Consider the following 17,317-nt stretch of genomic DNA (forward strand, 5'->3'; position numbering starts at 1 on the left):
CTTTCCTTTTCTGTTGTCGTCAATTACTGTTCTCTAACGATTCAAACTCTACCGTGCTCCTTAAAGTGAGAAATTAGTTTATCATAATCACTGTGTTAGATTCTGCATTATTTGTCGTTGCTACACAACATTTGATATTTGATATGAATTGACTGATAGACTTAATTACAAACGCACTTCAGCAAATCATTTCAAAGCAGCCTTGCGTGTGATCCAGCATCATGATTATTAAAGTTACTACCAGGAAATACCTGGCTAACATAAAATAATTGGGCGATTCCACGCTAGTGGGAGCGGAAAATATTTTTGGTACCTCAGATTGTTCTGGCAATTCTCACATAGGAACTTCATTGGGAGGAAGGATGTTTAACATGCATTTTACATTTGTATTTACATTGTTTTTTTTGTTTTTTTATCATGACGAAAGTGGCCATTTTAGGCCCTTTTTTAGACCTATACATGCCTCCTATACGATCCTATGATCCATGAACTGTACATAATACAGACAACATCTTGGTTTCATTATACACTGAGTGTACAAAACATTAGGAACACCTTCCTGTATATTGAGTTGCACCCCCTTTGCCTACAGAACAGCCTCATCTTAGCTCATTGGTCACCATAGTAACACCCACCTGTAGTCTGCGCTCCAGCAGGTATATCTCACTGGTCATCCCCAAAGCCAACACCTCCTTTGGCCGCCATTCCTTCCAGTTCTCTGCTGCCGGTGACTGGAACGAATTGCAAAAATCTCTGAAGCTGGAGACTCTTATCTCCCTCACTAACTTTAAGCGTCAGTTGTCAGAGCAGCTTACCGATCACTGCACCTGTACACAGCCCATCTGAAATTAGCCCACCCAACTACCTCATCCCCATATTGTTATTTATTTTGCTCATTTGCACCCCAGTATCTCTATTTGCACATAATCTTCTGCACATCTATCACTCCAGTGTTAATACTAAATTGTAATTATTTTGCACTATGGCCTATTTATTGCCTTACCTCCATAACTTGCTACATTTGCACACACTGTATATATATTTTCTGTTGTATTTTTTTACCCCATATGTAACTCTGTGTTGTTGTTGTTTTTATCGCACTGCTTTGCTTTATCTTGGCCAGGTCGCAGTTGTAAATGAGAACTTGTTCTCAACTGGCTTACCTGGTTAAATAAAGGTGAAATATAAAAGGTGTCGAAAGCGTGCCACAGGGATGCTGGTCCATGTTGACTCCAATGCGTCCCACAGTTGGTGTCAAGTTGTCTGGATGTTCTTTGGGTGGTGGACCATTCTTGGCACACACAGTAAACTGTTGAGCGTGAAAAACCCAGCAGCGTTGCAGTTCTTGACAGACTCAAACCGGTGCACCTGGCACCTACTACCATACCCCGTTCAAAGTCACTTAAATCTTTTGTCTTTCCCCATTTACCCTCTGAATGGCACACATACACAATCCATGTCTCAATTGTCTCAAGGCTTAAAAAAATCCTTCTTTAACCTGTCTCCTCCCCTTTCATCTACACTGATTTAACAGTTGACATCAATAAGGTATCATAGCTTTCACCTGGTCAGTGTATATCATGGAAAGATCAGGTGTTCCTAATGTTTTGTACACTCAGTGTACTCCTTATAGTGTGCTCTTAAATATGGAGTATAGATTCTGAAATACCATTGTTTGGAACAATATACTCTTATACAAACACGTCACATTTCCAGAGTGGGTACTTTTAATGATAATACCCATTTTATACATAGAAAATGGCATTATAGGTCATTAACCAATCAAAGTCTGATTGCTGATTCAACAAATCAGCGGGAGTTTCCTTTTAATCCATGTACCATTCACTGTGTTGGTCATAAAATGTATCATAACTTCAGAAATAGCAGAGCGCCTACTCTGAAAATGTGATGTACTCATTTTTTACATTTGACATGTACATTTTAGTCATTTAGCAGACGCTCTTATCCAGAGCGACTTACAGTTAGTGAGTGCGTACATTTTTCATACTGACATGAGACATGAGGGGTGGGATGTGTGTTCTAGTGGTTGGCTGGCTGTGGACATCTTTTTTTGTCCTGTTACTGTGCTATATTTGGACATGCTTAATTACCCTCTTTTCCTAGCTGTGTTTAGTTAGTTAGTTAGTTAGTATATTACCGTAGCTGCATATCAGACGAGGCTAGCTACTCCTGAAACTCACAGCCAGAGCTAACGCCACCAGCAGCCTAGCCATTCCGCGCAGCTAGCTAACCGTTTATTCATTAAATCAGACTCAGTCACTCTTCAAACGAGAAACTTTAAAATTACAAAAACTGCCCTAACGCCATTATCGTTATACTACCATATGAGAGTTTTAAAAATTCCTTGACGGCTGGTGAAGGAAGGATGAATGGTGGCTTTGAAAGGTGGTTCTGAGGAGGTTGGTTAACCCTTTTCAGCAGGGGAGGCCTGGTTGTCATAGTCCTCAGCTGGAGCAGCAGGTTGCTAGTGGCATAGCTGGGTAGCACAGGGACTGGTAATCATAGATGCATTGTGGGCATGGGGGACGGGACGGGACGGGATGAGTATTATGGAGGCCAGAGGGTAGATCAGGGTGACGGCACATTGAACCGCGAGCTCTTCTTTAGCATCCACCTTGATCTGAGAGATTGTACTGTAAGCATAGGCAGCTATCTTGGACACCTGTTGTACATCCGAGTCTGGCACCAGATCACTTGGTGCGGAGAGGGAGGGGCTTCTTCTGAGACAGACTGTTACTCAACAAGGCCAGAGTATATATCGTTCCAAACAATATGTCTTAAAATGAACTAAATCAAAACGGGTAGTTTTGAGATATATATTTTTATTTTTTATTTTTATGTTGAATAAATTAATGTTACATTTTGTATTTCAGAATCTAGACCTACTCCGTATGCAATATACCACTATTAGGAGTATAATGACATCGAGATGTTGTCTGTATCATGTACAGTTGATGGATCATAAGGTATAGAATGTATAGGTCTGTCTAGGTCTAAAAATGGCCTAAAACGAAAGAATGATTTCCCCCCCAAAGGAATGTGTGATACAAATGTAAAAAGCAAAAAGTGCCTATTTGAGAATTGTCCGAACAATCCGAGATACCACTGGCGTGGAATCGCCCAATTGGTGTTTACCATCGTGTCAAAATTATTAGAATTTACAAATGAAAACACCACGGCTGGTTAAAGCGAACAAACACATTTTAAAACATAAATTAAACAGGGAAGTTAGTATGAATTAAATACATGTTAAATAAGGAACGTAATAATTAGTTGTCGTCCAATAATACATTGTGTTTTATTTGCTCATGAATGTTGGAGGTAATGATTGGGTAATTACCATATGTAAATTAGGCTTGATAATAAAATAAAACAGGTTGCATGTATAAATGTGTATTATAACAACAAGCTAATACGATCTAATCAACATGATGAGGGGATCTGGTGGAGAGGAGAGGAAGAGGAGAGGAGAGAGGAGAAGAAGAAGAGGAGAGGAGGAGAGGAGGAGAGGAGGAGGAGGAGAGGAGAGGAGAGGAGAGGAGAGGAGAGGGAGAGGAGAGGAGGGAGGAGAGAGGAGAGAAGAGAGAGGAGAGGGGAGGAGAAGAAGAGGAGAGAAGAGAGGAGAGGGGAGGAGAGGAGAGGAGAGAGGAGAGGAAGAGAGGAGGATGAAGGAAGCCTTGGTTCGCTGCCACACTACTGCCACACACACACACACACACACACACACACACACACACACACCGTTCACAAACAGCTTTTTAATTGGTCGGTGTACTTCAGCTTGAACAGGTTTTGAGTCTTTAACGAGAGGAGGTGACGGTAGCACACACACAAGAGGAGTTCTAGGTGGCGGTCCGTAAGCTCTTCTGAAGAACAACACAACAAAAGAGGAAGTGGAGGTGATTAGCATCACACAGCTCTCAGCCTATCAAAGGCCTTTGTTCCCTACCTGCTCCCAGGCGCCCGGCGACGCCCACAATATCCTCTCCATCAGGAATAGGGTTTCACACACACCTTCCCAACCTCCACCGGTTAATGATCACAGATTGTGTATAGACCAGGGAGAACCAGACAAAAGCAGCGTGAGAAAAAAAGCCTGTTTATTGTACAGGCCCTAAATGCAGGCGGACTGGGAAGCAGACCTAAACACTCGTCCCCCTAAAGACAAAAGGCCTGACACAAGCATGTTTAGCATACGAACACAAGTAGCTCATTATACCACAGCCCTGTTCTATAGCCAGTACGCTCCAGGGTTTAATGACAGGGGCCGAATATCATTATTATTATGTAGTGTTCTGCATGTGTTGTTGAATATCAACAGTTCAGACTTTATTATATAGCTCATTATTACCAGGGACCAATAGTTGTACTCTGCCACAGTCCAAGCCACACACCGTTCACTCTGTTATCATCTGGAAAGCGGTACCGGAGCATCGGGTCTCGGACCAACAGGCTCCGAGACAGCTTCTACCACCAGGCCATCAGACTGCTGAACAGATAACCCTAGCTGTCAGACCTGCACCTTAGAGACTATTGCACCTTGGAGACTATTGCACCTTAGAGACTATTGCACCTTGGAGACTATTGCACCTTGGAGACTATTGCACCTTGGAGACTATTGCACCTTAGAGACTATTGCACCTTAGAGACTATTGCACATTGGAGACTATTGCACCTTAGAGACTATTGCACATTGGAGACTATTGCGCCTTAGAGACTATTGCACCTTAGAGACTATTGCACCTTGGAGACTATTGCACCTTAGAGACTATTGCACCTTAGAGACTATTGCACCTTGGAGACTATTGCACCTTGGAGACTATTGAGCCTTGGAGACTATTGAGCCTTGGAGACTATTGAGCCTTGGAGACTATTGCACCTTGGAGACTATTGCACCTTGGAGACTATTGCACCTTGGAGACTATTGCACCTTGGAGACTATTTTCACCTTAAAGACTATCTGCGCTGTACAGACTATTTTCACTTTAGAGACTATCTGCACCGTACAGACTATTTTCACTTTAGAGACTATCTGCACTGTCACGTTGTGTACTGATAGAAGACAGGTGCAGGAATACATTATCGTTTTTTTTATTACTCAACCCAACACAAGGTACGTCATGGAAAATGATGTGGACGAAGCCCAAAACAAACACCATATATATATATATATATATATATATATATATATATATATAATATATAACACAGGGATGTAACTCAAACAAAAGAGCAAGGTGTAAACTTCTAAATAATACACGGGACGAGACCCGTAATAACAACTGTACAATTACTCGGCATGTAAACTGTAATACAATGTACTCACGAGACCAACGGACATGGGACAATAATGGACTAGGACAATGGGGAACAGAGGGCCCATATATACACATACTAATCAGGGGGAATGGGAGCCAGGTGTGCGTAATGAGACAAGACAGTCCGGGGTTGGTGGTAATGAACCAGGTCAGTGATGCCTAGAAGGCCGGTGACGTAGACCTCCTTAACTGGTGAACGGACTGAGCAGCAGTACCGGGGGGATCCGTGACATGCACCTTAGAGACTATCTGCACCTTACAGACTATCTGCACCTTAGAGACTATCTGCACCTTACAGACTATCTGCACCTTAGAGACTATCTGCACCTTACAGACCATCTGCACCTTAGAGACTATCTGCACCTTACAGACTATCTGCACCTTAGAGACTATCTGCACCTTACAGACTATCTGCACCTTAGAGACTATCTGCACCTTAGAGACTATCTGCACCTTAGAGACTATCTGCACCTTACAGACTATCTGCACCTTAGAGACTATCTGCACCTTGGAGACTATCTGCACCTTAGAGACTATCTGCACCTTACAGACTATCTGCACCTTAGAGACTATCTGCACCTTAGAGACTATCTGCACCTTAGAGACTATCTGCACCTTACAGACTATCTGCACCTTAGAGACTATCTGCACCTTAGAGACTATCTGCACCTTAGAGACTATCTGCACCTTACAGACTATCTGCACCTTAGAGACTATCTGCACCTTAGAGACTATCTGCACCTTACATACTATCTGCACCTTAGAGACTATCTGCACCTTAGAGACTATCTGCACCTTACATAAAATCTGCACCTTACAGACTATTTGTACTGTCTCCACATATCCAACCCTTACACACAAGCCCACAAGCCCCCACACAAACACAACCACACAAGCACACACACACCCACAGTCAACGTTGCTGCTCTATTATATAATATTGATTAAACTGCTCGACCAAGACACTATCCACTTTATATTGGTAACAGTCATACTGCTCGACCAAGACACTATCCACTGTATACTTAACATAGCACATTCATTCTTTTCTGTATATCCTATTGGTCATTATCTATTCTGTATATCCTGTTGTCATTATCTATTCTGTATATCCTGTTGTCATTATCTATTCTGTATATCCTATTGGTCATTATCTTGTCACGGTTCAGACAGACGACAAGAGGACCACAATTGCGTCACACCAGAAAGTTTATTTAAACTTAAAGGGAAAGGGATGTAGGGAGTGAGTGAAGGCTCCAGGGGTTATCCCGTCCGATGTGCTGGGTCTGTGCCTCCCCCCAGTGGCAGCGGTGCGGTCCGATGACGCCGGTGGTTGGTGGTCCAGAAGTCCTGGGGGAGGAAACACAGACACAACGGGGCGGAATGAAACCAGGCAGCAGTACAGTTCAAGGGCAATCCAAAATACGTAGTAGCAAGGCAGAAGGCTGGTCAGAGTTACCGGGATTGAAGAGTAGTCAGGAGTCGTAATGGCAGAAGCAGGTCTGGATCTCCTGAGGCAGAAGAGTATCCAAAAACCAGGCAGGTCCGGGGTCACAAAACCAGGGTGAGCCAGAAGCGCGAGCAAACAGGTTCCGGGTGTGAGCTTTGCAGACGATCTGACACAGGAGAGCTGAAAGACAGGGCTATAAATACTGGGAGAGGTTAGTGGGTAATGCAGCGCAGCTGGCAGAGTAATTAGAGCCGAGCAGAGCAGGGACAGGTGTAGCTAGTTAGGCTGAGTAGAGAGAGAGTGGTGAGCAGAGTGGAAACAACTTAAGGTGGTAACCCAGTGGAGTGAGAGGGCTCATGACAGAACCCCCCCCCCAAGGGACGGCCCCAGAAGTCCCAAGAGCAACACCACGCCGGGCGGGAGGAGGAGCCGGAGGAGGGCTAGAACTCCTCCGAACGGTCCCGAGCGAACGTCCTCATCCTCGGAGGAAGCCGGAGGGCCGTGGTCGGGGAGATGGGACAGGTCCCGAGACAGGATCAGGCACAGGACAGGAAGCCGAGCGGGCAGGACGGTTAGGGATCCCTCTGGGGCGGCCCCTACGGATTGCAGGTTGATCAGGATGCCGTTGGTGGAAAGCGGTGATGAGAGTCCTATCCACAATCCGACTAGCTGGCACCCAGGTCCTTTCCTCAGGTCCATAGCCCTCCCAGTCAATGAGGTACTGGAGACCCCTACCCCTCCGTCTGGACCGAAGCAGGCGGCGGACGGGTGTAAACCAGACCACCATCGACGAGCCGTGGAGGAGGAGGACAAGGCGCAGCAGGGACCAGCGGACTCCTGGGCACAGGCAGGGGCTGCAGCAATCCAGCTGGGGGCTGGCAGAACGACTTGTGTTGGTTGCAGATGGGGCAGGCTTGGACGAATTCCCGTACATCCTTCCTCAGAGAGGGCCACCAGAACCTCTGGGCGAGCAGGTTGTAAGTGCGGGTGGAGCCAGGGTGACAAGCTAGGCGGGAGTCATGTCCCCACTGAACGACCTGGGACCTCAGGTCTTCGGGGACAAAAAGGCGGTCAGCTGGGCAAGTGCTGGGACCTGGCTGGTTACGGAGAGCCTCCAGCACCTGTTCCTCAACAGCCCAGGTCAGAGCTGCAACGATGCAGGGACTTGGCAGAATCGACACAGGGTCCTTGGAGGGGTCAGGAGCGGAGTTAGTAGGTACTGGTCGAGGGGGTAGTGCGGCGGCAAGCAGGCAGGTTCGGTGGCAGTCCTCTCCCCACTCCCTGATCACCCCGGTCACCCAGTCGAGCTGAGGGTTGTGCCGGCGGAGCCATGGGTAACCCAGGATGAGGGGTTGGCCTGGAGAGGGGGAGCAGGTGAAACTGGATAGTTTCTTGATGGTTTCCGGACAGACCCATCGAGACCGGGGCCGTGACATGAGTGACCGATCCGAGTAAGTGTCCGTCCAGTGCCCGGGCAGGAATAGGAGGTGTCAAACGGAGGTTCTCCAGTCCCAGTTGGCGTGCCAGCTTGATGTCCATTATGTTGGCTTCGGCGCCAGAATCCACCAGAGCAGCCAGGGTGTGAGTTGAGTCAGGGAGGCGGAGGTGAACTTGCAGCAGGGGTTTGCGGTCGGAGGACTGGATGGTCATTGAACTCAACCGGACTCCCCCTATGCCCGGTGAGCTTCGGCCCTTTAAAGGGCAGGTTACCACACGATGTCCATCACCTCCACAATAGAGGCAGAGGTTTGAGGTGAAGCGTCGCTGGCGCTCTGCAGGAGTGAGAGAGGCTCGCCCAATCTCCATAGGCTCAGACTGATCAAGCTGACCTGGGTGAGTGGCAGTAGATGACAGGAGCCCAGTCGGATCTCTCCGAATGCCGGTAGTAGGTGGACCTTGGCGCCCCCTCCCACGGCGACGGGTCTGTATCCTACTGTCGATCCTGACAGTCAGTGCGATGGCTTCATCAAGAGTGGAAGGCAGTTCATGGGAGACCAACTCGTCCTTGATATAGTCAGCCAAACTATGGAAGAACGCGTCCACCAACGATGGTGTGTTCCAAGAACTTCGTCTAGCCAGGGTTCGGAAGTCGATGGAATGGTCTGCGACTGTACGTCTGCCTTGTCGAATACTGAACAGTTCACGAGACGCCTCTGCGGTTGGGGAATCCAGGTCAAACACCTTCAGCATCTCCTCAGCAAACAGGTCGAAGGTTGCACATGCGGGGGTTTGACGTTCGAACTCTGCTGTTCCCCAGAGTCGAGCTCGGCCCGTCAGGTGAGTGATGGCATACCCAACTTTAGCCCCTCCGTGGCGAAGGTCCTTGGCTGCAAGGAGAACTGAAGTCGGCAGCTAGTCAGGAATGGCCGGACCTGGGTTGAATCGCCGTTGAACCGCTCGGGGTTTCCAATCTTGGGTTCGGAGCAGCGGCTGCAATGACCGGGGCAGGTAACTCGGGGGCAGGGCTGGTGGGCAGACTGGCTGGGGTCAGGTTGGTGAGGAGTTGAATGATCATGGCGAGTTGTTGTTGCTGCTGCTGGGACTGCTGCTGGTGCTGCTGGAACTGCTGATGCTGTTGGTGGCCGACCTGAAGCAGAGAGGAGATGACGCCGCTCATGCGGCCTAGCTCTCTCTCAGTGTGTTCCAGGCGTAGCATGGCGGTGGGTTGCTCAGGCTCTTCGGTTTCCATGTCGGGGGAAGTGTGCGCTGAGTCCATGATGGTCAGATCGTACTGTCACGGTTCAGACAGACGACAAGAGGACCACAATTGCGTCACACCAGAAAGTTTATTTAAACTTAAAGGGAAAGGGATGTAGGGGAGTGAGTGAAGGCTCCAGGGGTTATCCCGTCCGATGTGCTGGGTCTGTGCCTCCCCCAGTGGCAGCGATGCGTCCGATGACGCCGGTGGTTGGTGGTCCAGAAGTCCTGGGAGGAAACACAGACACAACGGGGCGGAATGAAACCAGGCAGCAGTACAGTTCAAGGGCAATCCAAAATACGTAGTAGCAAGGCAGAAGGCTGGTCAGAGTTACCGGGATTGAAGAGTAGTCAGGAGTCGTAATGGCAGAAGCAGGTCTGGATCTCCTGAGGCAGAAGAGTATCCAAAAACCAGGCAGGTCCGGGGGTCACAAAACCAGGGTGAGCCAGAAGCGCGAGCAAACAGGTTCGGGTGTGAGCTTTGCAGACGATCTGACACAGGAGAGCTGAAAGACAGGGCTATAAATACTGGGAGAGGTTAGTGGGTAATGCAGCGCAGCTGGCAGAGTAATTAGAGCCGAGCAGAGCAGGGACAGGTGTAGCTAGTTAGGCTGAGTAGAGAGAGAGTGGTGAGCAGAGTGGAAACAACTTAAGGTGGTAACCCAGTGGAGTGAGAGGGCTCATGACATATCTATTCTGTATATCCTGTTGTCATTATCTATTCTGTATATCCTGTTGTCATTATCTATTCTGTATATCCTATTGGTCATTATCTATTCTGTATATCCTGTTGTCATTATCTATTCTGTATATTACATTTTACATTTTACATTTTAGTCATTTAGCAGACGCTCTTAACCAGAGCGACTTACAGGAGCAATTAGGGTCAAGTGCCTTGCTCAAGGGCACATTAACGTCATTTAGCAGACGCTCTTAGCCAGAGCGACTCACAAATTGGTACGTTCACCCTATAGCCAGTGGGATAACCACTTTACAATTTGGGGGGGGTTAGAAGGATTACTTTATCCTATCCCAGGTATTCCTTAAAGAGGTGGGGTTTCAAATGTCTCCGGAAGGTGGTGAGTGACTCCGCTGTCCTGGCGTCGTGAGGGAGCTTGTTCCACCATTGGGGTGCCAGAGCAGCGAACAGTTTTGACTGGGCTGAGGGGGAGCTATGCTTCCGCAGAGGAAGGGAGCCAGCAGGCCAGAGGTGGATGAACGCAATGCCCTCGTTTGGGTGTAGGGACTGATCAGAGCCTGAAGGTACAGAGGTGCCGTTCCCTCACTGCTCCATAGGCAAGCACCATGGTCTTGTAGCGGATGCGAGCTTCAACTGGAAGCCAGTGGAGTGTGCGGAGGAGGGGGTGACGTGAGAGAACTTGGGAAGGTTGAACACCAGACGGGCTGCGGCATTCTGGATGAGTTGTAGGGGTTTAATGGCACAGGCAGGGAGGCCAGCCAACAGCGAGTTGCAGTAGTCCAGACGGGAGATGACAAGTGCCTGGATTAGGACCTGTGCCGCTTCTTGTGTAAGGCAGGGTCGTACTCTCCGAATGTTGTAGAGCATGAACCTGCAGGAGCGGGTCACCGCCTTGATGTTGGCGGAGAACGACAGGGTGTTGTCCAGGGTCACGCCTAGGCTCTTCGCACTCTGGGAGGAGGACACAGCGGAGTTGTCAACCGTGATGGCGAGATCATGGAACGGGCAGTCCTTCCCCGGGAGGAAGAGCAGCTCCGTCTTGCCAGGGTTCAGCTTGAGGTGGTGATCCGTCATCCATACTGATATGTCTGCCAGACATGCAGAGATGCGATTCGCCACCTGGTTATCAGAAGGGGGAAAGGAGAAGATTAGTTGTGTATCGTCAGCGTAGCAATGATATGAAAGGCCATGTGAGGATATGACAGAGCCAAGTGACTTGGTGTATAGGGAGAAAAGGAGAGGGCCTAGAACTGAGCCCTGGGGGACACCAGTGGTGAGAGCGCGTGGTGCGGAGACAGCTTCTCGCCACGCCACTTGGTAGGAGCGACCGGTCAGGTAGGACGCAATCCAGGAGTGAGCCGCGCCGGAGATGCCCAGCTCGGAGAGGGTGGAGAGGAGGATCTGATGGTTCACAGTATCAAAGGCAGCAGACAGGTCTAGAAGGACAAGAGCAGAGGAGAGAGAGTTAGCTTTAGCAGTGCGGAGAGTCTCCGTGACACAGAGAAGAGCAGTCTCAGTTGAATGACCAGTCCTGAAACCTGATTGGTTTGGATCAAGAAGGTCATTCTGAGAGAGATAGCAAAGAGTTGGCTAAAGACGGCACGCTCAATAGTTTTGGAAAGAAAAGAAAGAAGGGATACTGGTCTGTAGTTGTTGACATCAGTGGGGTCGAGTGTTGGTTTTTTTGAGAAGGGGAGCAACTCTCGCTCTCTTGAAGACGGAAGGGACATGACCAGCGGTCAAGGATGAGTTGATCAGCGAGGTGAGGTAGGGGAGAAGGTCACCGGAGATGGTCTGGAGAAGAGAGGAGGGGATGGGGTCAAGCGGGCAGGTTGTTGGGCGGCCTGCAGTCACAAGTCGCAGGATTTTATCTGGAGAGAGAGGGGAGAAAGAAGTCAGAGCATAGGGTAGGGCAGTGTGAGCAGGACCAACAGTGTCATTAGACTTAACAAACGAGGATCGGATGTCGTCAACCTTCTTTTTTCAAAGTGGTTGGCGAAGTCATCCACAGAGAGAGAGGAGGGGGGAGGAGGATTCAGGAGGGAGGAAAATGTGGCAAAGAGCTTCCTAGGGTTAGAGGCAGATGCTTGGAATTTAGAGTGGTAGAAGGTGGCCTTAGCAGCAGAAACAGATGAAGAAAATGTAGAGAGGAGGGAGTGAAAAGAAGCCAGGTCGGCAGGGAGTTTAGTTTTCTTCCATTTCCGCTCCGCTGCCCGGAGCTCTGTTCTGTGAGCTCGCAATGAGTCATCAAGCCACGGAGCTGGAGGGGAGGGGGCCGAGCCGGCCGGGAGGATAGGGGACACAGAGAGTCAAAGGATGCAGAAAGGGGAGGAGAGGAGGGTTGAGGAGGCAGAATCAGGAGATTGGAGGGAGAAGGATTGAGCAGAGGGAAGAGATGATAGGATGGAAGAGGAGAGAGTAGTGGGAGAGAGAGGCGAAGGTTGCGGCGGCGCATTACCATCTGTGTAGGGGCAGAGTGAGTAGTGTGGGAGGAGAGCGAGAGAGAAAAGGAAACAAAATAGTGGTCAGAGACTTGGAGGGGAGTTGCAGTGAGATTAGTAGAGGAGCAGCATCTAGTGAAGATGAGGTCAAGCGTATTGCCTGCCTTGTGAGTAGGGGGGGACGGTGAGAGGGTGAGGTCAAAAGAGGAGAGGAGTGGAAAGAAGGAGGCAGAGAGAAATGAGTCAAATGTGGACATAGGGAGGTTGAAATCCCCCAAAACTGTGAGGGGTGAGCCATCCTCAGGGAAGGAACTTATCAAGGCGTCATCCTGTTGTCATTATCTATTCTGTATATCCTATTGGTCATTATCTATTCTGTATATCCTGTTGTCATTATCTATTCTGTATATCCTGTTGTCATTATCTATTCTGTATATCCTATTGGTCATTATCTATTCTGTATATCCTGTTGTCATTATCTATTCTGTATATCCTATTGTGTACATATCAGGATATTACTATGCATTCCACCTCTTCTATTACATGTTATTTTAGATTTGACTCTTTATAATAGTGCTGATTATTGATCTGTAATGTTGAGAGAGCTGATTATTGAACTGTAATGTTGAGAGAGCTGATTAGTGTACAATAAACATTTTATACATGCTGTAAACTGTGTATGTGACGAATAAACTTAGATTAAATTTTTTTTGACCAGCTGTAGTGTCGAGGAACATTCACATAATACTAAAATGTTCAGCTAACTAGAATTTTGATGTTCAGCTAACTTGGTTACAACTGGATTGTGCTGGAGGTCTTGTAGACAGCCTGTCTCACGCAGCACTCCCTGTGTTCATATGGTCACGTGTGATAGGCTTAATATCTAGAATTAAGTGGCCCATGTCCTTGTCACTGTGCTCACTCTGTCATCTCCTTGTCTCCTTGTGTCCTCTCCTAGCTGCCAGTTCTGCTGTGTGGTCCAGAAACGGAGGACAAGGCCCCTCCTCCCCCAACTATGAGGCTCCACTCCACTCTCTGGTAAGACTTCAAAAGACCCGTACACACTACAGCCAGGACTTCATAACACATTCATAAGACATTCATAACACATTCATAAGACATTCATAAGACATTCATAACACATTCATAACACATTCATAACACATTCATAACACATTCATAACACATTCACAAGCGCTTATGTCAACAACATGACCCCTGATCCCTTTCCTTCCCCCCTGTAGAAGAATCCTATCGATACCATAACACATCCATAACACATTTATAAGCACTTAAATCAACTATTACCTCTTAACCCCTGACCTTCCTCTCCCCCCCTGCAGCAGAGTCGTATCGAGGATCGTCTGGAGCGTCTGGACGATGCCATCCACGTGCTGCGGAGTCACGCGGTGGGACCCTCCACTGGCATGCCCGGCGGGCACCAAGACATGCACAGCCTCATCGGGGCAGCACACAACGGGGCCATGGGAGGACTGAGTTCTGGATACGGCACGGGACTACTCTCTGCCAACCGCCACTCAATCATGGTAGGAACCACCTCCAATCACCTCGCCAGAGACACGCTGCAGTATAATTAAACGGATGCTCTTCATCCCCACTGGACATAAATCCACTGTAGTACTTTCACTGATAACTACAGTAATATGCACAGAGAGTTACTGTAGTTCCTTCACTGAGAACTAAACATGAACAGAGAGTTACTGTAGTTCCTTTCTCTGAGAACTACAGTAATATGCACAGAGAGTTACTGTAGTTCCTTCACTGAGAACTACAGTAACATGCACAGAGAGGGTGGGATAGGTGAAGTCTTCAATGCTGCCATATTGGGGGCTCACAACGTCTTCTAACACACTAGCCTCCAGCCCTAGCCACCAGCCCTCCAGCCCTAGCCACCAGGCCTCCAGCCCTCCAGCCCTAGCCACCAACCCTCCAGCCCTAGCCTCCAGCCCTCCAGCCCTAGCCACCAGGCCTCCAGCCCTCCAGCCCTAGCCACCAACCCTCCAGCCCTAGCCTCCAGCCCTCCAGCCCTAGTCACCAGGCATCCAGGCCTCCAGCTCTCCAGCCCTCCAGCCCTAGCCACCAAGCCTCCAGCCCTCCAGCCCTAGCCACCAGGCCTCCAGCCCTCCAGCCCTCCAGCCCTAGCCACCAGGCCTCCAGCCCTCCAGCCCTAGCCACCAGGCTTCAGGCCTAGCCACCAGCTCCCCCAGCCCTCTAGCCCCACCCACCAGCCCCTCAGCCCCATACCCCAGCCTCTGCCCTATACCCCAGCCCTATACCCCAGCAACAGCCCTATACCACAGCACTATACCCCAGCCCTATACCCCAGCACTATACCCCAGCACTATACCCCAGCACTATACCCCAGCACTATACCCCAGCACTATACCCCAGCAACAGCCCTATACCCCAGCCCTATAATCCAGCAACAGCCCTATACCACAGCACTATACCCCAGCCCTATACCCCATCCCTATACCCCAGCACTATACCCCAGCAACAGCCCTATACCCCAGCCCTATACCCCAGCACTATACCCCAGCAACAGCCCTATACCCCAGCCCTATACCCCAGCAACAGCCCTATACCACAGCAACAGCCCTATACCCCAGCAACAGCCCTATACCCCAGCAACAGCCCTATACCCCAGCCCTATACCCCAGCAACAGCCCTATACCCCAGCACTATACCCCAGCCCTATACCCCAGCAACAGCCCTATACCCCAGCCCTATACCCCAGCACTATACCCCAGCCCTATACCCCAGCAACAGCCCTATACCCCAGCCCTATACCCCAGCAACAGCCCTATACCACAGCAACAGCCCTATACCCCAGCCCTATACCCCAGCAACAGCCCTATACCCCAGCACTATACCCCAGCCCTATACCCCAGCAACAGCCCTATACCCCAGCCCTATAACCCAGCAACAGCCATATACCCCAGCCCTATACCCCAGCCCTATAACCCAGCAACAGCCCTATACCCCAGCCCTATACCCCAGCCCTATACCCCAGCCCTATACCCCAGCCCCAGCTTTAGTCCTATTTTCCAGCCTCTGACCACTTGATATATTCCACACAAGGAGTTGAGAAGAGAGGGAGGAGGAGGTGGGAGGCTCACTTAAAAACATCAAGGAAGATGCTGGTAATGTTTTCCATATTGAGGGTTGTTGTTTTTTGCAACTTGAAACAAGCCATAAAGGTTGAGGCAGCTGTGGTGTATAAAGAAGGAGGAGGAGAGCGGGAGAGAGACAGAGAGAGAGAGAGCGAAAGAGAGAGAGAGGGAGAGAGAGAGAGAGAGAGAGAGAGAGAGAGAGAGAGAGAGAGGGGGAGAGAGAGGGTAGTGAGAGAGAGAGAGAGAGAGAGAGAGAGAGAGAGAGAGAGAGAGAGAGAGAGAGAGAGAGAGAGAGGGGGAGAGAGAGAGTAGAGAGAGAGAGAGAGAGAGAGAGAGAGAGAGAGAGAGAGAGAGAGAGAGAGAGAGAGAGAGTAGAGAGAGAGAGAGAGTAGAGAGAGAGAGAGAGAGAGAGAGAGTAGAGAGAGAGAGAGAGAGAGAGAGAGAGAGAGAGAGAGAGAGAGAGAGAGAGAGAGAGAGAGAGAGAGAGAGAGTAGAGAGAGAGAGAGAGAGAGAGAGAGAGAGAGAGAGAGAGAGTAGAGAGAGAGAGAGAGAGAGAGAGAGAGAGAGAGAGGAGAGAGAGAGGGAGAGAGATAGAGAGAGAGAGAGAGAGAGAGAGAGAGAGAGAGAGAGATGGAGTAGAGAGAGAGAGAGAGAGAGATGGAGTAGAGAGAGAGAGAGATAGAGTAGAGAGAGAGAGAGAGAGAGAGAGAGAGAGAGAGTAGAGAGCACCTGTGGCCAAGGCAGAGCTTGGAGAGGAGGAGAGGAGAGCGCTGTGGTCTGACTCACTGCAGAGTGATTACCTCCGTCTCACGCACACCCAGCCAGCTGGGCTGTTACTGTAGTGTAGTGTAGTCCTACTGCGTACTCCACTCTGTACTCCACTGGCTCTCTACTCCACCTGGGATCTGTCTAACTGCTCTATCACACTCAACACAAACACAGGAGAGGAGAGAGGGAGGAGAGGAGAGAGGGAGAGGAGAGAGAGGGAGGAGAGGAGAGAGGGAGGAGGGTAGAGGGAGAAGAGAGAGAGAGGGAGGAGAGGAGAGAGGGAGGAGAGGAGAGAGGGAGGAGGGTAGAGGGAGAAGAGAGAGAGGGAGGAGAGGAGAGAGGGAGGAGAAGAGAGAGGGAGGAGGGTAGAGGGAGAAGAGAGAGGGAGGAGAAGAGAGGGAGAGGAGAGAGGGAGGGGAGGAGAGGAGAGGGAGGGAGGAGAAGAGAGAGGGAGGAGGGTAGAGGGAGAAGAGAGAGGGAGGAGGGTAGAGGGAGGAGAGGAGAGAGGGAGGAGGGTAGAGGGAGAAGAGAGAGAGGGAGGAGAGGAGAGAGGGAGGAGAAGAGAGAGGGAGGAGGGTAGAGGGAGAAGAGAGAGGGGAGGAGAAGAGAGGGAGAGAGAGAGGGAGGGAGGAGAGGTGAGGGGAGGGGAGGAGAAGAGAGAGGGAGGAGGGTAGAGGGGGAAGAGAGAGGGAGGAGGGTAGAGGGAGGAGAGGAGAGAGGGAGGAGGGTAGAGGGAGAAGAGAGCGGGAGGAGAAGAGAGAGGGAGGAGGAGAGAGGGAGAAGAGAGA

At 49.6% G+C, this 17,317-nt stretch overlaps 1 protein-coding gene across 13 annotated transcripts in view; it reads left to right on the top strand.

The window, feature by feature from the left end:
- LOC121573374 (transcription factor 4) overlaps nucleotides 1-17,317 on the top strand; it is a 196,292-nt gene that overhangs the window by 126,605 nt on the left and 52,370 nt on the right. For 12 of the 13 annotated variants that reach the window (XM_045216530.1, XM_045216524.1, XM_045216525.1 and 9 more), the window contains 2 exons: nucleotides 13,586-13,665; nucleotides 13,971-14,174. In XM_045216530.1, the coding sequence (XP_045072465.1) occupies nucleotides 13,586-13,665; nucleotides 13,971-14,174 (284 nt within the window). The remainder of the gene's footprint in view (nucleotides 1-13,585; nucleotides 13,666-13,970; nucleotides 14,175-17,317) is intronic. The other variant, XM_045216522.1, reaches the window with a different exon arrangement.

The sequence above is a fragment of the Coregonus clupeaformis genome, unplaced genomic scaffold (assembly GCF_020615455.1).
Source record: "Coregonus clupeaformis isolate EN_2021a unplaced genomic scaffold, ASM2061545v1 scaf0733, whole genome shotgun sequence".
Taxonomy (NCBI): domain Eukaryota; kingdom Metazoa; phylum Chordata; class Actinopteri; order Salmoniformes; family Salmonidae; genus Coregonus; species Coregonus clupeaformis.